The sequence below is a fragment of the Haemorhous mexicanus genome, chromosome 13 (assembly GCF_027477595.1).
Source record: "Haemorhous mexicanus isolate bHaeMex1 chromosome 13, bHaeMex1.pri, whole genome shotgun sequence".
Taxonomy (NCBI): domain Eukaryota; kingdom Metazoa; phylum Chordata; class Aves; order Passeriformes; family Fringillidae; genus Haemorhous; species Haemorhous mexicanus.
The window spans coordinates 10679696-10704705 of record NC_082353.1 but is presented as its reverse complement, the minus strand read 5'-3'; the positions used below and the strand labels follow the sequence as shown (position 1 = coordinate 10704705).

Below are 25010 nucleotides of genomic sequence, written 5' to 3'. Positions count from 1 at the left end.
CTCAGCCGCGCGCAGGCGCGGGCGGGTCGGTGGCTCCCGGCGTGCGCGGGGCGCAGGCGCAGGCGCGGCGCTGCTGGTCGGGCTGGGCGAGCGGGGAGCGGCAGCCGCCCGGGTGAGGGGAGCGGCTGTGGCGCGCCGGGACGGGACGGGGGTGCCGGGCGGAGCCGAGCCGAGCCGAGCCGGGCTCGGGCGGGCACAGCCCTCCGCCCGCCGCGGCGGGAGCCCGGTGGGAGGAGGAAGACGGGGCTGGGTTGACGCCCGCCCGGCCGGACCCCGGCGGCTCACGGGGGCCCGAAGCCTCGCTGGGGAACGGGGAGGTCCGGCCGGGGCGGCGGTGGCCCCGACGGCGGGGGCCTGCCCGGGCAGCCTCCCGGGCGGTGGGCGCGGGGCTGAGGGGCCGGGGGAGCTGCGGGGCTGGGCTGGGTGTTCAGCCAGCGCCCCGCTCTGCTGAGCAGCCCGAAAACGGAGAGTTGGGAAACCTCGCCGGTAGAGCTGGTGCCCGTATTTCTTTCAGTTTGCTGCTTGTGTTTCCACGGCTCGCACGGCGCTCGGGTCCCCGCGGTCGGTGACGGAGGGATGCCTTTCCGGGGCGGGGTGCGCTCCGTGCACCGACACCGGGCCGGCCGCTCCCGGAGCCTCCCGTGCGCCCCTGCACGGGGCTTGTCCGAGGGCTGCGCGGAGCTGTCGGGGGCCTGTGCTGAGAGCCTGGCGCTCTGCGGGTAGGCGCGAGTTGTGTTGAACTAAGTGATGTTCTAGGGAGGCTGCCGTGTACTTAAAGTTGGATCAATCCTCGTAACTAAAGTTTGGCTGCGGTGTCAGGTGTAGAGAGCTTGAAAGGCAGCCAGTGATGTAAGGGAGGACCTGAAACTGACTTGTACTCAGAAGTTTTCCTGAAGTAATAGAATGGAAATGAATTAAATTTCTTCTGCTGTTCTGTTCCAGGCTTGTAAGTTTTGCCCCTTTTCTGCAAAGGATAAAAGATAACTGAATGTTCCAATAAACATTCAGGGAGCTTGCATCTGAAGTTTCTTTTTGACTAAGATACCAGCAGGCAGTTCCTCCAGGAGCAGATACTGTATATTAATGGGCAGCAGGTTTCTATCGAAGAACATCCAGGTATTTTCTGAAAAAAGTTATGCCTAAACATCCCTCATCCTGGCCAGTCAGTAGCTTCCTGCATGTTGGGAGGGAGAATGGACAGCTGGAGTGGTGATTCCTGACTGAGGAACTTCTCAGGGCACCTGGGATTTTTATCTTATCCCAGCCTTGTATTTATTTGGGATTGTAACACCTGCCCTGCAGCAAGTTTGGTGAGCATGCCTGGAAGTGCCATGGGTGTGCTGAACTGCTGCCACTTCCGTGCCCTGTGCAGCTTGCCAAGTACTGGCTTTGGGGCTCCTGGCCCTGCCACCCCTGCTGTTGCCTGGGCTGACTGAGTATGTCTGTTTAGCCCTGCAATGTATTCAGGAATAGGCACACAGGAGTAAGTTTTTATGGGACAATGCCAGCTTGGCAGCTTAGCCATCACTCAGAGCACCCTGTCTGCAAGAGAGCTGTGTCCCAGTTCTGTATCATTGTACACAGGATGTATAAAAGAGCAAAGTGGGCTTTGGTTGCAGGTGTCCTCTGATACAGAGGAGGAGCTTGCAGGAACTGGAAACACAGATGTGTTCAGATTTCCTTCACTATGGAAGCATCTCCATGGTCTGTGTAGTTACTCTGCAGTAGCTGCCTGCCCCCCTCCACTCCCTGGGTCACTGTGTGGACAAATGGGAAATTAGAGAAGCTCAGTTTGCCATGTATAAAGTTTATTGAATTGTTTCTTTGAGCAAATGAAGCCTTGGGCTTGCTTTTCTAGGAAAATAGCCCAGAATAGTTGTGTCTTCCCACCTGGAAAACGCAGTTTACCCCAAGGAGAAGTGTGGGCAAAGGCGAGCTGCCACCTGCTGGCTCCATGAGGCTCTGGGCTGGGGGATGTCTGCTCCTTCCCGGGGCAGGACAACCCGGATCCTGTGCCCCTACCCCAGGCTGGGGCTTTGGAAGCCTCAGGTGGGTTTCTAAAAGCTTTCTGCTAAGAAAGACAGTATTGGGCTGTTCAGCAGACTTATAAGGCATTACAAAAATATCCTAAGGAACCTGCTGGGATTATGGTAGTATTTATATTTGCTCATTTTTCTCCTTGCTTTAGTAAGTAAAGATAGCTCTTTCAAGTGCAGTACATTCTTCATAAACAGTTGTGTATAATCTTGCACACTGGAAAATAGAGTTGTTGCCATCACAGGGGTTCCCTGGGGAAATGCTCAGATTAGGCTCCTCCAAGCAGCTGGGAGGGTCTGGGGCCCTGAGTGGTGCAGGAATGCTGACAGCCCTGCACACCCCCTTGCTCCAGACCCCCATGCTCTGCTGGGGTCACCCAGAGGCTGGTGGGAAGGAGGCTCATGAGGAACAAATGAGATTAAAGTGAGCTCTGAATGTGCTGGCCAAACCCAGCTCAGTTTGTTTTTCATGATGTTGCTTCTATTTTAAAATCCAAGTCACGGAAGCCATTTACAGTGGACTTTAACAACACTGTTGTTTCCTGTGGGCAAGTTATATCTAAAGAGTTTCTCCTGTTTGTGTCCCAAGAAATTATGTTCTTGAATATAACAGAAATTTCAGGGGGGCGAGGGGTGGAGTTTTTGAAAGATAATTGGAAGCTTGCTATTTTTAGAATCTTCTGGTTTTTAAAAATATACTTTCAGAGAGGAGGGGAAAAAATATTTTGACTTGTGCATAAGAAGTGTGTGAAAGTTATTTGACAGTCTTTCAAGTGATTATTCAGGTAATGGCATATAAAATGGCATAAAGTAAAGTTACTGCTGTTTTCTCATTTCTTTAGTTCTTCATTGATTTTCCAGGCCTGGGAATAATGGCAAGATTTTTTCTCTGTGATGTCCAGCAGAATTTCTTCCTTTCTGATTTTTCAGCTTCTCTTCTGCTAAACAAACAGGGAATTTACATTTGATGGACTGGAAGTGATAGCTTTCTTTCCATTTCTCTGAATGTGACTATGAAGTTGCTGGAGTGAAGAACTTCATGTTACGGTTATATATCTGAGAAAGAATATTTGCTCTTTGGACTTTTATGCAATGTTTTCATGGTAAAGCTAAGAAGGATAGTTAAAAGTAAAGTAGTTCTGCTCATGAAAAAATGACCAAGTATTTGCAAAGCCAAAATTGATGGTTACAGTTTTTCCCATGATTTTGCATTAAGAACACACATATATATCTATATATATGTGTGTGTATATATATCTGTATATATATCTATATATATATGTATCTGTATCTATATATCTATATAGATATATATAAAAAATGTGCCACAAATATTCTCAGGCCAAGTATCTGCTCCTTCTAAAAGCTTGTAGTTTGTTATGCATGTGTCTCTATGCTGAGCTGCTACAGCGAGCGATGGAAAGCAAATAGAGCACTAAGTGTGTTTAATGGGAGGTGAAAGGCTTGTTTGATTAGATTAGGGCTTTAGCTGGCCTTTATGCCCTTTTTAGGCAATGAGAATTCCTTACACTGTGTTTTAAAACCTGATTTTTAGCATGTTGTGTGCAAGTGTTGTATATGCTATGTTTGCTTTTGTAGGGAATGTTTCTGAGAGTCGTTGCCATGCAATCTCAGTGTGCTCACCAGTGCTACCATCATACAATTCAAAGGTGTCTCACATTAAGGATGCTTTCACATTTAAAAAAAAATCCCTGATAGGTATTAGAAAATATGAAAATATAAACTCTTTAAATTTGTATTTGCCAGGCCACATGTGATTCTCTTCTTGCTGAAGTGAAGCCTCAGTTACAGAAACTGGGTTTTTTGCTCTGCTGCTTTATTTTTCACTTTTGTGTGTGTTCATGTGTGTGTGTGAACACTGTACCTGAGGATTTAATTTGACTTCTTTGGTCGTATACAAACAAGTGAGACTAAGGGCTGTGACCTGAAATGAATTAATGTATTATAAAGGATGAGTAGCTTTCCAATATGAAACATCCCAATGCAGTAAATAAAAGGTAATTAATTCTGGATGACAGCATTTTGTGGCAATTAATGAAGAGGAAATACAGATGATGTTGATGAAGATAATGTATGGTTATGCAGTGCAAGTCTCTTTCAGAGTAAGGGCAGCATTATTCTGCAGCTTACTAACCATTCTGCTCCTTATAATTACCTGTTAAAACTGCACCTTTTAATATTTGAATGCAAATGGACATGCAGAAATGTGGTAAATAGCAGTGTCTTGGTGTAGGGCTCTGATGGTGCAGCCTGGTCACAAAGGGCGATGTGTAGTGAGCTGCAGGAAATGTTTTTCTCCTGTGATCCTGGGTAATGGCTTGAACTGCAAGGAAGGGCAGACCATTAAGGCTCCAGGAATGAGAAGTTCACATGCAGATTGTGTGGCATCAGCTAATTGTCCATCAGCTGCTTGCACCTGGAGAAACAAATACTGCCCGACTATGAAAACTGTAGGAGGTGGTTCTCTAGGCCACAGAGTCACTCCTTTAATTACTTTTGTACTTAGGAAAACATAGGTGTGCTACCCTCTGCATTTTCTGCAGCCAATAACTTGGATGGCCCTAGCTCTGTATTCTCTTGCAAAAGGTCTGGGCTCTTCCAGCATGATTTGGTTTAGTTCAGAGGAAGCCAGAGTTCTTTCGATGTAATTTACCAGAAAAAGGAGAATTCCTCCTTATGTTTGAGAGAGCTTTACAAAGGTTAGCTTATGTCCCATCAGTGTCAACTGTAGTTCACAATAAAGCTCTTCTGTTTATATCAGCAATACTTTTTTAAAAGCAGACATCCTGAAAATAGCTGAAAATATTCCTCATTCAGGTGTAGATGTTGATAGGACCTGGAAATTCACTGTTCTTGCAAAGGCAATTGTTAAAACCAAATTAATTTTAGAGGTACACTTGACTGAATGGTGTGGATGAACCTCTATGTGCTCAGGTCTGTTTAGTGTCTCTGAATTAAAATGTCACCATATGTAACTGTGGCAGCCAGGGAGACCTTTCTGGATGTAAACAACTGAGGTGGAGGAATCCTGTGTGAAGGATTCCATGGTATAGCATGTATGCATATACAGCCTGCCTTTTCCTGCTGCTTACGAGGCAGTGACTAAATTGATCTGGTTTTGAAGGACGGTGTAAGTGTGGATTTGAAGTAATGCAGTTGTATTTATGATGTGAGCATCTGTCCTTGGATAGGGGCTACTGGAGAAAAAAAATATTTTTACTGTGTGCCTGGTCTGTGTTGAGTATTTCAATAGAGCCAAAAAAAGGGTTTAAAGAGACTAATGAACAGAAATGTATACATTTAGCTTTTGTTTCCCAAACACCTTCTGAACTCTCTTGCTTATTTACAGAAACTCATCACAATTACCTTTTCTTTGTCTCTGTGGTCAGCTTGAAGCAAGAATTTGGCTGAACAAAAGGAGAGTCCTAGAACTTGTTTCTGAAAAATGAGAGGAAACAACTTGTCTGCTTGAACACTGATGGGATTAACTGTTTTTCCAAGACAAATGCTCAAAAATTGTGGGTGTTAGAAAAGATGTACCCTGCCCTCTCCTTGTCTGTGAGAAGTGCTATAGAGACTGTACATTTTGAAGGACCCTTGTTTCCTTTAAATTCAGTTTGTTCTTTATTTTTAATTTTTAAATATTTTTTTAAATTTCAGGCTTTTTATGGTCATAGGATTGACTGGAGTCCTGCCACTTAGAAGCTGTATTTCCTATGCTTTTCATCAAGCTATTGTAATTTTCCTTGGACAGAACAGAATGTTGTTTCAATGTGTAGTGCTATAATTAACTTGGAGGCAAACTTCCTTTGTTTCCTCTGTAGGTAATATGCAAGGGTATGAGTCAGTAATAACCAATTACCTTGTTTATAGGAAGTTATCCTTAAGTGCCCTTAAACTGCTGTAGCAACAATAGATGTGGAGCATCTTAACTCTTCTTTTGGCTTCATTATGTGTAAAAAATGAAGGTGTTAAACTGAACTCATAAGTAGTAGGATCTCCTCCCTCCTGGCCTGCTCTGTGGGAATTATGGCTTTGGTGTTCTTGTCAAGAGGACTGGGTATTGACTTTAATTTGAAAATAGATGTAGCTTAATTAGGTATAGTTTGGTTACTGATGGACAGAGGCATGGTGGGACAGGATTCTCATCAGTGAATAAGCACAGCTTCCAGGTGCTCCTTGTCAGCTGAGGAGTAACAGATACCAGTACTGGGTGACAAAGCTTTCCTTTCACAGGTGTACGTGGAGGCTGAAGATGCTTTGTGGTTGGAATAGTTACCTTAACTCTGCTTATTTTCTTTTAAGTTTTTCATAGACCTGGATAAGAATTAAGACTTGGTTTTGAAGTGCTTGAGCAACTTGCTACTGCCCAAGTCATGACACTCCCATTTCGAAAGGACTTGGACAAGTACAAAGATCTTGATGAGGATGAAATTCTTGGCAAACTTTCGGAAGAAGAACTGAAACAACTGGAAACTGTTTTGGATGATCTTGACCCCGAGGTAGGCATTAGCCAGGAGAAGTTTTATTTTTTTCATTTGTTCCATTACTAGTCTAAAATAAATTGAGACTTTGTACAATATACTTTTGGACAGAGTCTTTTTCATAGCCTGGGATGATCTCACAGATATATATGTGTATATAATGCTTGTTTCCTGTTTGCAAGGTGGACACAACTGCAGCCAAGGAGAACATAAGAAGGGATAGCTGGGAGGAGCTTTCCGGGATTGATTTATAAATAAGAATTGCTGTTGTTCATGTTCTTGAAAAGAAAGTTTATTTAGAAAGGCCTGTTTAACTTTCCTGTTTCCAGTGCTGTCTGGTAAACAGCCTTTTTGCATCCATGTTTGTTTTATTTTTTTCTGCTGTGGAGTTTGATGGGAGTAGGAGGGTGCCAACTTCTTCTAATGACTCCTGGTCCTGTATCTGGTAGCATTTATCTATTCCTGTCCTCATGCTGATTTTGTGAAGAGAAGACAAGTAATTGTAAAGCTCCTGAATGATTATGTCAGCATGGGGTACTGAAAAAAGAATATTGCAGTTTTCTGCTACAAAGAGCTGAGTTGTCCTCTACAAATATTGGAGCTAATTTCAGACTTCAAGACTTGTGTTTTCACCTCATGGTTCTTTCTGGTTTTGCTTTAACAAAACCAGGATTAGTTTAATCTTGATGTTCAGGGATTAGTTCAGAATATTATGATCACCTGTTTGTTGCACTGCAATATATTACTGATATTTTAAATGCCTTTGACTTTATGGATGTTTTAATAGAGGAGAACTGGCAAGAGGGACTGGTTGTCTTTCATGGCAGTCGGAATTCCTACACATTCTGGTCATTCTGTACTAATATCCTGTTTTTTTTCTTTAGTTGAAATGTGTTGATATTATCCAAGAAACATCCCACCTTGAGTCAGATCAAAACCAGAAATACTGTGTTAAAATAATAGTGGAGTCAGTTGTCTTAAAGGCTTAAAATCACATGGATGTAAGTGACAAGAGGAAATAGTCTCTTGCTGAATATCTAAACTGTAAATAGCTGAGTTTTATTTAGTACTGCTCATTTAAACACTGCTGATTCTAGCAAAGAAATACAAAGTAACTGGCAAATTGAATGCTGGGAGCTATTGCACTTAAAGAATTGCTTCTGTCCTACTGAGAGCACAGCGTGCTGTATTTTCATTAAATTCTCCATGTCTGGATTACCTTGTGTCCTTCCCTGCCCCAAAAAAAGGAAGTTGGCAGGGGAATCAAAGATTGCCTACAAAAGATGATGTGTCAGGGCTGAACCTTGCAGAGAGGGAGAAGGAAGTGGGAAATGAAACTAAGCAGGTGCTCACCCAGACTTTCTATGCTTTGCTCCATTTGTTTTGCAGAATGCGCTGCTGCCTGCAGGCTTCCGGCAGAAGGACCAGACTGCCAAGAAAGCCTCGGCTCCCTTCGACAGGGAACGGCTCCTGGCATACCTGGAGAAGCAGGCATTGGAGTACAAGGACAGGGAAGACTATGTGCCTTTTACTAGGGAAAAGAAAGGTAACACCACTCCTTCCCGTGTGAGTGCTTATGAAATCTCTGAAGTGGAGGAGCCAGAACTACTGTGAGCTGAGTTTGATTGAAGCACTGGCAGCTGTAATGCTTCTAACTCGCAGCATTTCCAAATGGCTGCTACTGTGCAGGGCCAGGAGGTTTCCTGTTCAGGCATTTGTGCTGCTGGTGTGCTCTTTGTGTCTAGCACAGGAAGGAAATAAGACTCAGAGATTTCATCATAGATTGCAAAGTTCTGATGGGCATAGTGTCCTCAAAGTAAGAGCAAACTCTGATTTATGTCAGTAATGACAAATGCTGTCATGGTGCCTGTGGCTTATGCCTTGTGTTGAATACAGACAGCAACCTTTGTAACACTGTGTTGGATTAGAGAAATTGAATGATGTTGTGGTAGACCGTAATGTTTGAAGATGATGTAGGCTGACAAGGCCATACAAGTGGTGTGTGGAGTCATGGTGTTTTTCTAGCATCCTGACTGAAAGGTTTAATAAGATTGCATAGTTACTCCTGACTAATTATATGGTTAACATCACAAGTTTTGAAATCTGACAGTGGTTTGTGGTCTTTTCTTAAGGGTTTGAAACCCTTTAATTCTGCTTAATTCTCTGGTGTGAATCATTGCTTATTTCAGAATTGAGTCTTTATTCATCCACTGAGTTTGTGTATATGATTGTGGGGTTTATTTGGTGAAAATTTTGTTTGGGGTATTTGCGTTTTCTCTTCCTGTGCCAGATAGCTTTACCTGACAATGCTGGTGCCTCCCTTTTTTTCTTGAAGTAATAGAGAGATTGTGACTTTACAGTGTGCTACACTGTGTATGAGGGACTCCCTTCACAGAGCATTTTTTGCTTTATTTTGTAGTTCAACTCCCTTTGTGTTGAGAGAGAACTGTGGCACTCTTTGCTGACAGCAGAGTGGGAGTTTGGTGACTGAACCTGTGGAGTAACCAAGTGCAGGACCATGCAATGTATTGACTGTAGGAGGCAGAGGCACCCATAGCAGCAGTGCCTTTGTACCCTGCTGCTGCCAAGTACCTGTCCATGTTGTGTTCAGCTGTGCCTGGCTTCTGCTGCTCTCCTGGCTCATCTGCCAGTCTGTGTTGGAGACAGAATGATGGTTGAGTGTGATTGAGTTCAGTATATTTGGGGCTCACAGGTGATTGGGGAATCCTTGAATCCTGTGCACTGCTCCATCAGGGAGTGAGCTGGGCAAGGAGGAGGTGCTCTAATACTGCATGTTCTGCTGACTGCTAGTGCTTCTTTCACATAGATGGCTCTCTGAAGTCAGCTTACATCTACATGCACACATAAAAGTATTTGCTTGGGTAGATAAAATCTGTGAGAATCTTGCAGAAAAACAAAAGGGTCCAGCTGTAATGCAGGGCTCGGTTAAGAAAGATCAAATGTCATTTCCTTTATGTAATAAAGTATTACTAAATAGTCTGTCTGCATGTTGCAATGAGTCATACCAGTGTAGTAAAATTTCCTGTATCTTGTAAAAAAAAAAAAGTTGCTATTTAGTAATTTCTGTCATATAGTTGAGTGCTATAGGAGAGGAGGAAATAATATAAAAATGAAATGTAGATTACTTTCATTAAAGCTAAACATTCATTAAAACAAATGTTTAATATCCAAATTGATGCTCTCTTGAGCGGGCAGGAGGCAAGAAGGTCAAGGTCATGTTGTAGTAGGTGAGGGATAACCTTTTCTTTTCCCCTGATGAAAGTATTATGGTTCAAATTTGACTTGCTGCCACATTTGTTGCCATTTTGCACAAAAATGGCAAATGTAAATAATTTAATCTTTTAAATCAAGAAATTATGATAACGATTTAGATGTAGAACTTGGAAAGGGTATAGGGTGCAACTTAATACTTGAGTAGGACGTTTTTTTCTATAGAGGGCTTGTATCCTAATATGTTTTTCATTAATATTAAAACAGACCAACAGACAACTAAGCTGGGTTATAATTTTTCACTTCTAGAAATACATGCTATGGAGAAGCACTAGCAAGTTGTGGAATAAGGATAGGTGAAAATCTTGCTTGATTCTCCTGTTAATTTAGGAGAAATATGACAAATATAACCTTCAGTTCCAGAGGTATTGGGAGGATAGAGATGGATTGGAGCTGCAGCTGGTTTTTTTTGGTGCCATTTTTTGGGTCAGAATTTGCTAAAATATTTCTGTGTCCCTGGCTGGTCTCGTTGCTCTAACTTGTTCCAGTTATTCATTTCATGGAGCAAGAAGAGGAAAAATCTACCCCTCTCTTTCCTTTTTCTATTTTAGTAGAACTGATGTCCTGCATGGTGATTTGGTCTGCAGATTTATTAAAGAAGCTTACCCTAGATTAATTTTAAATATCCTGTCTTGCTACTGATTCTGGTAACCTTGTTTTCCTACTAGAGTGTGAAGGAAAAGACACTCTTCCAGATGCCCCAAGTACCTAATTTTGGGGTAACATGTTATTAAAATAGTGTTGCTACTCTTTCAGTGATACATAATGTAATTGCTCCAGGTCTTTGGAACCTCTTTTGTTTTGTGTTATGGCTTGTCGAAGAGCTGAAATAATGTAAAGTGTCCTGCCGTGGTGAAATGAACAATGCTAAAGAAATGTGAAGTTTTATCCCTAAATTATACTGCATTCCATTTTCCCAGTGCCTTGATTTTGTTTCTAAAAGCATCCTTAGAAACTTACTTTGTTTTAAAAAACGATTTAATTATTTAAGTCACATTCTGTTTCAATTAATTGTTGAACCATACAGTAAACCATTGTTCAAGAGATTCATGAGACCAATATGGTAATAATTGCAACAGAACTAGCTTTGTCTCAATGTGTGTATCTAAGTATGTCATAAAGATTTTACAGGGTATACTGCAAGGAGAAGGAACTCTCATCCAAGCAGTAAAGCAAGGCTTCAGCACTGAAGGCTGTTGCCCTCAAGTGTGTTCCACTCATCTGATTGAGTCTGACCAATCCTCCTCCTCCTCCTCCTCACTTCTCTTGGAACAGCAGAAGACAATTATTGCTGCTGAGATAAAAACATATCTGAGATTGTAATGTACTTTGTGCTGTATAGTGCAAGGCATTAGCTAAGTGCTGTGTAAACTAAGCTTTGCATTTGTAGCCTTTGCACTCTTCCAATTGTGACTCTCTCTTCTCTTTGCATTCCTGCAGGGGTGTGTTTGTTCTGTCTACATTTGCAGTTCGTGTAACCTCTGCTTTAGGCTTGGTTTGGTTTGGTTTTCCCCTTCTCTATCACCCAGAAAACAGACTGAAACTGTAGCCACCTGGCTAAAGCTCTCCTGTTGGCACCCTGCTCAGTTGTTGCTCCAGATCACCATTGCCTTCTGTTGCAGCAGGATTTGGGATGCTGTGTTATCTGTTTGCCATTGAATCACTTTAAAGTCTTTAAAGGAAGTGTGTTACATGTTGTGAAGTGAAACTAATATCCTGCAGGAGCTTTGCAGAAACAGCTTGTCAAATTGATATTCTCCATACAAGAGCACTAGAACAAAATAACATGCGATACTCAAGTCTTAATGTAAAACAGTTTTCTAATTTACTGCTATGTGGCCTGTAATCAGATCAGATAGCAGATAACAGCTCTGCTTCTGCACTAAGACATGGAGGAACTCACTTGTAAGATAAATTAAAAACAGTAGTATGAAATTGTGCTTACAAGGGAGTTGATAAACCTAAGTCTGTTACATGGTAAGAACTAGAGATTGATGAAGTGTGGATTATATAAATTTCTGAGCTAAGGAAAGTTTAAGGAACATAAGATGTAAGGAATACATCAGATGTTGCTCACTTTTCTTCATGAAGTCAGTGATGAGAAAAGCTTGTATTCAGTTGTTCTCAGGTAGCACTTGTTTTCCCAAATGGAGCACCCCAAAAGTGGAATTTAGACTTTCTTCTGCTGTGCAAGGTGTGGCTGCCTGCTGCCTGTTAGTGTGGGGTGTGTGAGAATGGTCTCATCCATGTGCAGTGCATGGCCCCACTGAACAGACCTGATTTCTGCAAAGTACTGAGTCCCACCTTAAATACTGTGCATCTGTGTGGGAAATGTCCAGGGCACTTCCATAAACACCATCCAGTGTTCCTGCCTTTAGAGCAATACAGCTGGGTGGAACGTGCAGCTGAATGACCATTCTGTAGCAGAGGAGGTCTGTGACTTAATCCTGGATGTGCATCATCTAGCATGATGCTTAAAGGCATGGAACACCTGCCTATATGATTATTACAGAAATGATGTGAATGTCCCTGAAATTTGCCCCTTCATGTTGTATTACTTCATATTTGCATTATCCTGGCTGGCTGTAAAGGAGCTGTCATGTTCCTTCATGTAATCAAATCCCTGCTATTTGGAAATGTTCCACTCGAGGGCCAGGCAAGCTGCACAGATGTGTAGTGGTTTTTGGTTTTATTTAAAGCTTGCATTAGGAGGGGGGAAGGGACTTGCTGAACTGTATTGGCAGCAGGCCTGGAGTGAGATCATTGTCCCCAGAGACACAGGGGTCTTACCCTTCTGGAAGTAAATTCATTGCTAGAAGGGAGTGGGGAAGGACCTACTTTTTTATGTGCATTGTAAACCCCTGATTTCTGTTCTAGGACGAGATGAGGCCAATGAATGAGAAATTATGTACACAAGGGTGTGACTTGTTTTATAACAAAAACTGCTCCTGACCCAGCTCATGTGACTGGAGTTGGTGCAGTGAACATTTCTAGAGGGCAGTGGCTTTTAACATTTTTACTTTCTTAAAAACTGGTTATGATTCTCACTCTCTTTAGGTTTTCTAAAGAGTCAGGCATGTATGGATAAGTTTAGTATTACTCTTAGGAAGCAAATGTTTGAACCAGATGTTTCTAACCTATGAATTTAAGAATTACTGAACAGCAACATCAGGAAAAGTAGTTCTTTTTTTGTGAGCACTGTGGGATGAACCAGATGGAAGGCTGAATTAGGTTAAAATACATTTTTGCCAAGTTGCTTTTAATTGAGATTAATTTCTTTTTCCTGGTCTCTTCCTGCTGCACTGATGCTGCAAATAGGATGTCTGAACTAAGGCTCAGGTGCTCAAATCCCACTGTCCTCCTTCCTCCAAAATCCTCACCTTTTTACTGGCCCATATTACTGAGGGAAAATAACACAAACATAGCTGCTGAAAGGCTTTTGATCATGTGTATGCTGCTCAGAGTGTTTCATGGATTGATGAAAAGCTTGTCAAACATTCTCTTCTATAAACTACAGTTTAACTTAAAGGTTAATCTCTCCCCAGTAGGTGATGCTGGTAAAATAAAATGATGGAAATGTATTGCATCATCTATATCAAAACAACCTGAAACAATTGCTACTTAAGCTTTCAAATTATGAAGAAAAAATGTGTAATTTCTGAAGGGTTGCTTTTAATTCTGAATCAATTTATGAAGGTTTTCTTTTAATCCTGAATCACCAACAGTTTCTTTTGCACTGTCCATCAAATCTGAGGTGTAATGCATGTCAGCTGCACTTAACTACTGTTTGGAATCAGTGCAGTTATGTAAGGAGGTTTGTTTTCTGCTTCTAAATATGGATAATGACCATTTACACAAGTTTCCTGAGAGATAGCAACCCAGGAACAAAGATACTGTGTTGCTAGCAACAGCTCTTGGTCATCAGACTGTGTTGTCAGAGAAAAACCTGGTGTGCTTCTCTGTAATCTGTGCTAGTGGGAATGCATTAATTTCCTTTAAAAGGAAATGACCACAAACTACTGTAATCTAGAGAAGGTATGGAATACATGATTTTGGGTTTAGTGATGCTAAACTCCACCTCTATCACTGTAACTGGGACATTGGGAGAGCAATTATTCCTCTGTGGAAATACTTCTAATAGCTATGGGTATGGCAGAGGGTGGGCTCCTGAATTAGGACTGAGACTTCATAGGATGATTATCAACACCACTTCCTACCCCAGGAAATAACAAAAGGAAGCTGGAACTCCTTTTCCATTGCTCTTTCTGTGGATAGCTCAGGCAACTTGGAAAGTTTGAAAAACTTGAACCTTAAATAGCTGTTAAGATTTGATTCACAGTTGTGTAGGTGGGAACAATTTCTCTCAAATGCATCAGTACAAGAGCTTTTGTTTGCCATGTTAATTTGTCCTGAGCCTAAGCACCCCTTGCCTGTCCTGGCTCTTACCCAGTGGAAGACTTCTTTGTTCTGAAGGACCAGTTCTAAACCATTCACAGCTGAACTGTTAGAAAGACTTTCTCATATTCTGATTTCCTACCCTAAAGGTGTATGCAGGAATTATGATAACTACACAGACCTCTACCTAATTCATGTGTTCTAAAATAAGTTTTCCCATTACCTGCCTGTAATAACTTAAAGGTCGGTGCAGAATGTAATATTACTCCTGGTTCTTTTGCCAGTGAATCTTTAATGACCTTCCCAAGTATCATTTTAGAAAACAGTGTCGCTGGCAGAGAAATCTGTTACCATGTTTTGTGCTGTTCACAAGCCATGGCTTTCTCACTCAGCTTTGGTTTTTTGCTTCAGAATTGAGGTTAACATCTGAAATCAGAAATATCATGTATGGTGTAAAAACTGCAGTGAATACTCAGGTGTGTGATTTCAGATAACTCTGTGATATTCTCTCTCTGACACATTCCCATTGCAGTTCTGTCTGGGACCGTGTTATTCTTGAGAGGAAACTCAGCCTTCTCTACTGATACTAAATCTTCTTACTTCTTCTAGACTGTTCAAAATGTATAATGCAGGTCTTTATGTTACTTTCTAATCCTTAGGAGAAGCAAATAAGATTGGAATCATGATCCAGACTCCTGAAATTTATTCTTGTTTGTACTCTTTCCTCATCTCTGACTTGCAACAGCAGAAGAGCCCTTTATGTTGTCTATGGTTCTCCTTGTATTCATTAAATGTAATATGTATTCTTTAAGTACATAGTATCTGAAACATAAGGAGTGATTTAATACAAAGTAACATCAGACTTTCCATTTTGTTTACTCCAGGGAAAATATTTATTCCCAAGCAAAAGCCTGTACAGTCTTTCACAGAAGAAAAATTCTCTCTTGATCCAGAGCTGGAGGAAGCCTTGACCAGTGCCACAGACACAGAATTGGGTGACCTCGCAGGTGAGGATTTTTTGAAGGATGGATGGGCTGGTACATATTTAGAGAAGGAAGATCTATAATTAATGAGATGGTGTATTGATCTGACTATAGGATGTTGTAGTTGTGATAGAAGCCGGATTATGTTGTTAGCCAGTTTGCTTGAAATGTTTCACTTCGTTGATTTGTGATAATTTGTGAGGAAGTTATTTATTTTGGCCTGCAAAGGGTACCTGATTTTCAAACTCAAAACCTTTAAATCCATTCCTCAGACTGGCTGGTTTTTGATGTGTATGTAACTGGTTTTTCTTGTGTTTAACAATGTGTTTGTATGTGCCTGTATTCCTAAAGCTTCATTTTTGTGATTGAGCTGCACTTTTTAATGTTGGTGCTTGAACCTGGTGAGGTCAGAACTTTCTAAGATGTGAAAGTTAACTAAAATGTCTAGAATTAATTATTTTTCCTACTTTTTTCCAAATAATTAAGATATTGAATGGTTTTTTATACTGATAAGTATTGTACAAACATCAGGTTTTGTTATTTAAAGGAACCCTGCATCTGAGCTGAATTAGTCAGGAGCAGTAAAAACTGTTTTTTGCTTTTTTCTTTTTCAGCAATACTGGGAATGTCGAACTTGATAACAAACAATCAGTTCTGTGATGTAGTGGGAAGCAGTAATGGGATTGACAAAGACAGCTTCTCAAGTAAGTGTGTACACAAGTGCTAGAAAAATCAATTCTCTGTACTACACACAGTTCCTATAGCATTCACCAACATATTTTTATACTCTTCAGTCTTAGACTGGAAATGTGTATGCCTATAAAATTGCTAATTGAGTTCTGGCAAGAGTGGAATGGAAATATACATACACTAAAGTGTCCTCTGCATTTAAGTCACTTTTTGGTGACAAAATAGGCATAAGCATGCATTGTGTGTGTTGGTTCTTAGGTTTTATATTTGTGTTTGTAATTCAACTCCTATGTGCTTTCTGGAAAAAAAAAAAAGAGCAGAAAGGCTGTGAGGACTTTTGAAATTGAAAAGAATTGAACTTTATGAAAATATGGTCAGGAGAGGATGGTATGCTTTTTTGGTGGGGGGAAGATGTAAATACTGGTGAAATGATCTTTAAATACAGTAAATATTTAGTATGTGTATAATTTATTTACAATGGATGTGTGCAACCTGTTTGATTACATTTAAATGCCTTACTTTTCAGATATAGTAAAAGGTGAAAAAATGTTGCCTGTTTTTGATGAACCACCAAATCCCACAAATGTGGAGGAGACTCTGCAAAGGATTAAAGATAATGATTCTCGTCTTGTTGAAGTTAATCTAAATAACATTAAGGTAACCTGAATAATAACATTAAATAACATTAACATTACCTGAAGGCTGCAGTAAATATGCTGCTTTTTCTCCGTAGAAGACACTTGTAGCTGCAAAACTCTCTAAGAGACCATGATAGGTTTATTCTAAGTACAGCAGTCTTTCTGCTGAATGTTGCAGTGTGTATAAGCTCAGAACCTGCAGCTAAACCAGTAAGCCATCTTGATTTCTCTTGCCAAATGTGTATTTAAAAAGTCTTAGACTTTCTCACTGCCAGCCCAGATTTCTGTCGCTGCCAAGCTGGCAGCAGTTCCAGCAGCTCATTATCATGGAGTTAACTACTTTGTTGAATCCTTTGTCCTTGATGAAGAAATGTGCTCTCAGTTTCTATTGCAAGCAAAGGGATATTTGTCCCTTTCATCCTTCTGATTCTTGTACAAAAGGGCTGGTGGAAGTTAGGGCAGCTTCTGCTCCTGAGTCATGTGTAAAAACATAGTTGTGTTTTTACACATGACAAGCTTTTGTATATTTGCTTGAAAGAAACCAGAACTGCAGCACCCCTGACTTGCAGTGCAGACACCAGAGACAGCCTTGCCAGCAACCAGGGCTGCTTGTTCCCCTTGCTAAATTGGGGAAATAAAATGCATGGTTTAAGAATACTGTGTAACAGGTACATGCTAGCCAAAGTAACTGCCTAAATGGGCAACAGATCAAAGTTTCTGATACAATAAACTGAGACATTTGCTATCCTAATTAATTCTTTAAAATTATTTCTTTTAAGCTCGGTTGCTGCTATTCTGTAAAAATGATTGCTTTATAGAATTGGTGACTCTTACAGCCATTCCATCTTAGGGTAGGTCTTCATGTGAGACTGCTGGAGACCAGTGGTAGTTAATGCTGCAAAGAGAATAAGATTGTGGGACAAGTTGGGGGGATGGGATAAACTGGTGTATCTCAAGAGAGTGAAATGCTATTTTTAATTGAAGAACATACCAATTCCTACGCTGAAAGAATTTGCAAAAGCCTTAGAAACCAACACACATGTGAAGAATTTCAGCCTGGCAGCCACCCGAAGCAATGATCCTGTTGCTGTTGTAAGTACTTGTGATAACGGCTTTGAGTGGGGTGCAAGGGGAGTTAGGATGGAAAGGCAATGGTAAGGGATTGAATTTAATCCAGTTTAAATGATCAGGGATGAAAATATTTCCATTCTGCTACACTCTAAATTATGTTTTCTTTAACAAGCCTTTGTTGTATCTAAGCTGGTAAATGATTACTAGTAATTTAATATGCAGCAATGCTTCAGATGTGTGAGGGAGAATTCTTTTTTCCAGTCCCTTTCCCTGATTTTTCATTTTGCTAACCTCCTTCCTTTTTTTCTTTCTTTCCTAATTGTTTAGTTCCTTCTGTTCATTTCAGTAGCCAATAGTTCATTCAAAATTAATTTGCAGGAAGCACATTTGAGGACTTAAAAACACCCATAATATTTTTCAACTAGCTAGAGTTTTAGTTAAAGTTGTAAAATATGTGTTTCTTTATCTCCCTGCTACCAAAGATTGGCTTAAAATATTGGTATGTAAAGCATAATATTAGTCAAAGTATCTAGCTTGATACAATTGAAACTTAAATATAATTTATTGTGAGGTCGGTTTTTTCTATGTTGAATTAAAGCAGTACCTTATTTAATTACAAATAAAGAGGTAAGAAAACAAAACTAATTCTTTTGCCAGGACAATCCTTTGCACTTGTTTTAAATTCAAGTTAGGAAAAAAACAACTAGTTTGAAAGACTCTATTAAATGAACAAATAAGCATTTGAAAGCTTTGGGTTTAGGTCAATTAAAAAGTTTCTTTTCAGCAGGACTAAAATGTGTAATAAAAATCTATAAAGTCTTCTTTTCTCAGGTGTGGTTTTGTTGCATTTTTTATATTGTGACTTGATAAAAAAAAATTCAAAGGGTACAGTTTTTCTGCCAGTAAACTAAGCAGTTAGCCATTCCTGTTGTCTTCCTTTCTCAGAAATAACATCAGGTATAAAAGTGCCCTTGGCTACATGCTGCTACCATGCTTAGAGCTTTGAATTTTACCTTTTCCTACCAAACCTGTAGACAAAAGCGATTTCCAAGTCAGATCGCCTGTTTACAAATTAACCATATCTAATTCTCCTCTCAGTTGACTAATGCCCTTTCTTTGGCCTTTGCTTAGCAGCCTGCATTGCTCGTTGTGTGCTGTGAAGGCTTACAAAATGGAATTGGTCCAATATGCTAATTTCAGACCATTTATATTCTGTGTAGCTTTTTAGTTTGTAACAAGAGAAAGACAGGCCTTCTCTTGACTGAATGCTACTTAAGAAGGGAATGTAGATAATGCCTGGCTAAAGAGTCATCCCAGTCTCAGTAAAAGAAAGCTTGCAAAGTTACACCTTGCATCTCTGAACTTGCTGGTTCCATGGAACTAGTCAGTGGAAGTGGTTATTGCTGTGTCCTATGAGGTGCTGCAGCAAAATTCAAAAGTTTAATGATGCTTTCTTATATTCAAAGGCTCTTGCAGATATGCTGAGAGTAAACACAAAATTAAAAAGTTTGAACATCGAATCAAACTTCATCACTGGAGTTGGAATTCTGGCATTGGTTGATGCACTGAAAGACAATGAAACGTTGACAGAGATAAAAATTGATAATCAGGTAAGTGAGGTGGTGCTGATACCATAGCTAAACCCAGCCAATCCTAATTGAATATTTTTACAAGACAGCTTGTGATAAGCACAAATATTTTATGTTTAATTATCTTAACACCATCAACAATTGCCCTTAAGATTGTCAGAAGCATCCAGCTGAGGTTGATTTCTGTGCTTCCTTGTGCTTTAAAGTGTACAAATAAATTTTAGGACCTTCTGCCTATTTGATTAACTAGAATGAAGCCAAGTGTTTATTGACTGATATAGGGAAAGTATTTTGATCTCTTTCAAGATGAACACACCTAAGCTCTGTTGTCTTTGTGTACCTTTTATTTTAACAGAGGCAGCAGCTGGGCACAGCTGCAGAAGTAGAAATTGCCAAGATGCTTGAAGAAAACAACAAGATCATCAAATTTGGATACCATTTCACACAACAGGGACCTCGAGCCAGGGCAGCTGCAGCTATCACAAAAAACAATGATTTGGGTAAGACCTGTCATTAATTGACTGGGTGTGTGGCACAGGCTTTAAAAGTGTCTGGTTATTCCCCTTCTCTCGTGACAAAACCAGGATAGCACAAGACTAGTAGATCAGTTTCAGGTTTCTCCTGTGCTTTACTTCTGCTTTTTTGTTGCTGCTTGATGTTTTATGTTTTGTTGCAGGGGTTCATGAGGGGAGAATTTTTAGCATAGTCTAGAACAAGAGCATTCAAATTTCATGTGAGTTGTGGGAAAGGGAGTGAAAACAATAGTTTTGATCACACAGTTGTATTCAGATAAGATTAATTTCCTCTTTAAAATCAGTACTTGAAATTAACAGTGTAGGATGCCCTGTTCAATGCCAGTATTTCAGTGTCAGTGGGATTGCTTGAGCAAGGCAACTGAACATACTGTCATGTACAGAGGCTGGGACTGGGTAATCTCTCCCTTGGTGGTTCTGTTCATGCACAAGTAGCTGATAGCAGTGGCATCTTTATTTGCTGCAGTCAGGTTTGTTGGAGCTCATCAGTTAGAATCCTAATTAAATTGATCAGCAGAAAATTGGTTAATAACATAATGCATGAACGAAATAATTTGTATAATAATGTCAAATACTTGAGGCAGTCAGCTACAAAATAATGTCCATCTATTCAAGTAGAACTTCATTTTAAAACTCTATTTATATAAATCTTTTTGGTGTAGATGCTTTGTGGTAACCTCTCATCAGTGTGAAAAGGGGCCAGGCAGTTTAGTAGTAGTAGCGGTAATGAAGGAATATATTAGAGGGAATGACACAGGAAGTTGGAATTTGGTTTAAAGATCTGATTCCACTCTGAATAAAGGTTAAAGTGGAAGAGAACAGCTCTGAAAGATATGGATGAGAAACTAGAATAGAGCACAGAGAGATAAGAAAGGCACTCAGACATTGCATATCTGTTTCTCAAAATAGATTCTAAACCAGTTGGGTTTTTTATCATAATGCTTCAGGTGTTTCAGAGCTTTCTAAGGTTTCCTCTCTCACTAGTTCTCTTATTAGTTCTTGACTGTTCAAAATCTATGCTTCTATTGATATCTTGCCTTTTTTCCTTTGCTTTCTTAGTCTGGAGTATGCAAGTAAAAGTTTCTGCAAATACCTTTTCATCTGTCCAGCCCTGAAGCTACAGAGGTTACTCAATACCTGCGTATTGAGCACTGAAACCAACATGTTTGAGGTCTCCTATTTCTCTCTCTGTACGTTCCTTCAAAAAAAAACTCTATATCATTTTCTTTTTCCTTGCTCACACTGTGTTGTACCACTTCCCTGTTCTTTGTGTACTTTTAACTGCATGATTGGAAAAGTCTAGGGCTGGAAATTCTGTTCTTGCAGTTTGATGAAAGTAGGTATGAATAACTTTTGCCACCTACTTTCCATCGAGTGAGTTTGAGAACACCTTCACTTTCTTCTTATATAGATGTGCTTGCTTCACTTTTTTAAACAAAATGGAGATGTCCTTTATATTTTGTCCTTTATATGTCCTATAAAACCTTTAATGCCAGTTGCTTTGTCTGCACGGAAAAGGGAAACATAATTTGATAGTGTGGAAAGAAAACATCAAAAATAATACAAATGTTGAGGAAAAGTCCAGTCATTCAATCAATATTGCATAGTCTCAAATCTTAATAACGTGGGCTTTTAGTTATTTTAATCACAAATTTTTATTGCTCTTGCATTTACTGACAATTGAATGTTTTTATTAATAAATTGAAGGTTTCAGGCTGTTGATTGTAATGTCTGTGTGTGTATAAATTGTGTTAGATATACCGTGAAGCTCTTGTAGTGTTTCTTTTGAAGCCATGTAAATTAAATTCACCTCTAAAAAACTGTAAAAAAAAGAATCCTAGCTAAATCTGCTTATCAGACATAAGATGATTAATGTTTCCCACAAGACCTTCCTTGGAAATATTTGCAACTGTGTGTGAGTAAGACAATAAGGTCAACTTATTTGCCTAAAATGCTGTCTAATGTTAAGTGTTAGCTGCCTTAATTTGTGGTACTTCATGTGACAAAGTAACTGTTCATGTTACAGAAACACAAAAAATAGTTAAAATGCTAATACAGCAAAACTTCTCTTTCTTGTCTCCTTGTTGCAGTTCGGAAGAGAAGGGTTGAAGGAGACAATTAGCAAAGCTTCTGCCAGAACTGTGGAGTCAGCACGGGCAGCGCCGTGGGCTTCAGCAGTCTTGGACTACATTGACCTGGGTTAGAAGGGAAAAGACTGGAAACCCCCTTCCTTTTAAAGCAAAGCAATAGGATTATCTGCTGGTATGCAGCACGGTTTTGGGATGGATGGAGACACAGGAACTGTGCCACTCTCTGTACCATAGGTTTTGATGGGGTTTTTTTAAGAACTTTTTTTTTGTATTTCAAGACTTTGGCTGTACTTTCTACTAAAAATGTAATTGCAAATCAATGGTATAATTTTCTGTAGCCAGAGAATGGGACTTATAAGATGATTGGGCAGATACTGACCCAACTGAAATGTTTGTAAGGAAATCTGGGGGTGTGTATTTACCAGGAGGGGTGTGTATATTCCTGACAACAATGCTCTAGAGAAAAGGGATTCTTCACCCAGCAGCTGCACTCGTGTAGAGCAGTTCAGCTTTGTTCATCTGCACTGAAGAGAAATCTTTTACAGCAATGTTATTTGTAATTCTACTGGTTTATTTTTTATTTGTTCTTGATACTGTAATCAAGTTCAAAGACATCCTTTTAAGCCAAACAAATATAAATTGGCTAAGGACTTCTCCCAAGGAATTAGAGGGACTAATACAAAAATGGAAGCCCTGGAAAACAAGGAAAAAATTCTGGGGCCTTGCAAAATGACAGTTTTTCTGTTACATCTAAATCCTTAAGGTCTTTTTCTAAAGGTCCCATAACTGTGTCTGGCTTTGTATCTAAACTAGATACATTTTTAGACTGATTTCATGTGTCCATCAGCATTATTTAGTTTATATTCTTTGTTTGAAAATTATTATTTACATTCATAAGTATCAATTTCTCTAGAAGTAGTGGACATTCATATTTAAAATTCTGCATAACTACACAGGAAAAGCAGCCTTAACTGTAGAACCACTGGCCTAAGTTGCATTACATTAAGCTATTTGTACTTCATACAAATCTAACAGTTTTCAATAATGAAGTAACACTTTTAAGAAAGGGTTTTTCCATTCTCTGTCTTGATGTTGAAACACTACCAAAGACATGCAAAACCCAACCAGTATGTCGTGTCAAATCTTTAGGGCACAGTCATTGTTAAACTGTTTAAAGTTCTATAAGCAAACTATGAAGGCAAAAAGAATCACTTCAACCTCTGTACATAATCACAGTACACTTTGAAATATGAAAATCTAAGAGCTTTTTGGTGCAGGTCTGTTTGGACTGTCTTGTACTAGTTTGCTTGGAGATCACAAAAATGTTCTACAGGACTGCTTGGCTGTATTTATAGCAACAAAGAATTTAACTGACAACTGTTTTCATCCAAAGATCATAATATCATGAGCATTTATGTGTAGAAAACATATTGGACTGAGAATTTTGCATCAGGTTGTATATACTATAAAAACAGAGCAAGTCTCTGACACTGTGCCCACACTGTCATTTGCTGCAAGTCTTGGTTTGGATCTTTATAAAGACAGACTTTATTCTAAAGGTGGCTTCAAATTTTACTGCAACTGTACAGAGAATTTGGAACTATAGTACCTTCAGTGGGGGATGTATATAACTGGTTTATGCTCATGGAAGAGCCTTTTCTCCCCCCTACTTCCAGATTGATGTTTTATTAGAATTACAAATAAATAATGTGCTCTGAAAACCAAGTTGGAATTAATTCAGTTAAAACCAAAGACTACACTTACTGTAACCTCCCAACAACACCAGAAGTATTCTGATGGGTAACAAAAAGGGCTTCTTTTGGTTTGGGCTTTTGTAAATTTTCAAGAACTTTTTAGATTTTTGAAATAAACTTTGAAATAGTTCTAACACAATATGCATACAATCATAAGTTAAGTGTATTTTAACAGACAGACACTGCTGTACAAACATGGTCAAAGCATGTCATGTGCTGAGTTGCCTAAAGCTGTACTTTACTTTTGTTTTGCTAGGCACCATTATCATTTTGTGTCGAAAAACAGGCTGTAATGTCTTCCTTCGTTTGTTGAAGGGCTGCATGTTCACAGAATCCGTTCACATATTGGGATTCTATGATGAGTTGCTTTATCACTACCTAAAAAGATTAGGCAGTTATCTCCTACTTGAAAATGAAGGAGAAAACTGAAAGGCTGGAGGATGGAAATAATAGCCCAAATCCCTTTCTTGCTTTTACTTAATCAAGTTTGGCTGTTTAATTATTTATATTCCAATCAAAAGCAGAGCTGTTTAAGTTTGAGCTCTCAGGTCTCCTGTCACAAACGATAGTTTAACTCTGTAGACAACAGCTAAAAATTTGAGTGCTTGTGACTTTCAGGACAGATACCTGACAGGCTGGGCATGGAAAACAATTTTTTTCAACCAGCAGAGTTTAATCATCCAAATTGTGGCAAGACCTTTGGTGTGGTGCATGGAACAGTTAACAGCAATCACTTTTGTGCCTGCAGTGTGCATCCTTTTTGGAATGAATGAAGAAATTCCATCTGTAGCCAGGAATCTTCCACAGTCTCAACGAACAAGGTGAACACTGATGTAATGCCACTGAGGGTGGTGAGATCTGCGAATGGTTTCACTGATTGTGAGTGCTGGGGTGGTGTTACTGTGAGAGCCAGTTCCCATAAACACAAGGTCTTTTCTGAAAGAGATACGGTTTTCTTACTGATTACTTTTCCTGCTTAATGCAGAAATCAAATGACCGCATATGTTGATTCTGATGGTTCCAAGCTAAGCATGGAAACATAATATTTCAGAGCAATTACCTATTTACTCTTGTATTTTTAAGAAATAGCGTCACTCTCTCTGCAACCGGAGTAATCCTGCGTTTGTAAGCTACAAACGAGCAAGTGTTCCATTTAAATTTCCATTGGGGAAGCAGGTATTGAGTATTTTACCATATCAGCACTATACGCTGTCAGATTGTAAAACAGTTACTAATCTTTGGATGATTAAAGTACTGTATTCCTGTTGTGGCTTCGGGGTTTTGTTCGTTTGCTGTTTTTAGTACTCAACTGACTTGCTTGAAACCCTTGTGTTAGTATGAGAACACCACGTTTCCTCCTCGGGCCGGGCAGGGAGCGGCCCGCTGCCGCTGCGGGGGGCGGGTTTCCCTCAGCGCAGGGCGGGGCCATGAGAGC

The 25010-nt window shown here is 39.9% G+C and overlaps 1 protein-coding gene across 3 annotated transcripts; it reads left to right on the top strand.

The window, feature by feature from the left end:
• The first annotated feature begins 16 nt into the window (after positions 1 to 16).
• Positions 17 to 24847, top strand: LOC132333339 (tropomodulin-3-like). 3 transcript variants are annotated; one of them, XM_059858341.1, is made up of 11 exons: positions 971 to 1116; positions 1859 to 2049; positions 6363 to 6559; positions 7931 to 8087; positions 15112 to 15234; positions 15825 to 15914; positions 16427 to 16557; positions 17523 to 17630; positions 19076 to 19219; positions 19554 to 19698; positions 21822 to 24847. In XM_059858341.1, the coding sequence occupies exons 3-11, from the start codon at positions 6434 to 6436 to the stop codon at positions 21851 to 21853; spliced, it is 1056 nt and encodes a 351-aa protein (XP_059714324.1). In that variant the 5' UTR covers positions 971 to 1116; positions 1859 to 2049; positions 6363 to 6433; the 3' UTR covers positions 21854 to 24847. The 3 variants fall into 3 exon arrangements, with proteins under 3 accessions (XP_059714321.1, XP_059714324.1, XP_059714323.1); XM_059858338.1 differs by lacking the exons at positions 971 to 1116; positions 1859 to 2049 and adding an exon at positions 17 to 112; XM_059858340.1 differs by lacking the exon at positions 1859 to 2049 and having other exon boundaries at positions 975 to 1116.
• The last annotated feature ends 163 nt before the right edge of the window (positions 24848 to 25010 follow it).

Excerpts from the sequence above, each read along its gene's own strand:
- LOC132333339 (XM_059858338.1), top strand. The coding sequence starts at position 6,434 with ATGACACTCCCATTTCGAAAGGACTTGGACAAGTACAAAGATCTTGAT. Across the intron at positions 15,235-15,824 it reads AGAATTGGGTGACCTCGCAG|CAATACTGGGAATGTCGAAC; the intron begins GTGAGGATTTTT and ends TTTCTTTTTCAG. Across the intron at positions 19,699-21,821 it reads CACAAAAAACAATGATTTGG|TTCGGAAGAGAAGGGTTGAA; the intron begins GTAAGACCTGTC and ends TCCTTGTTGCAG.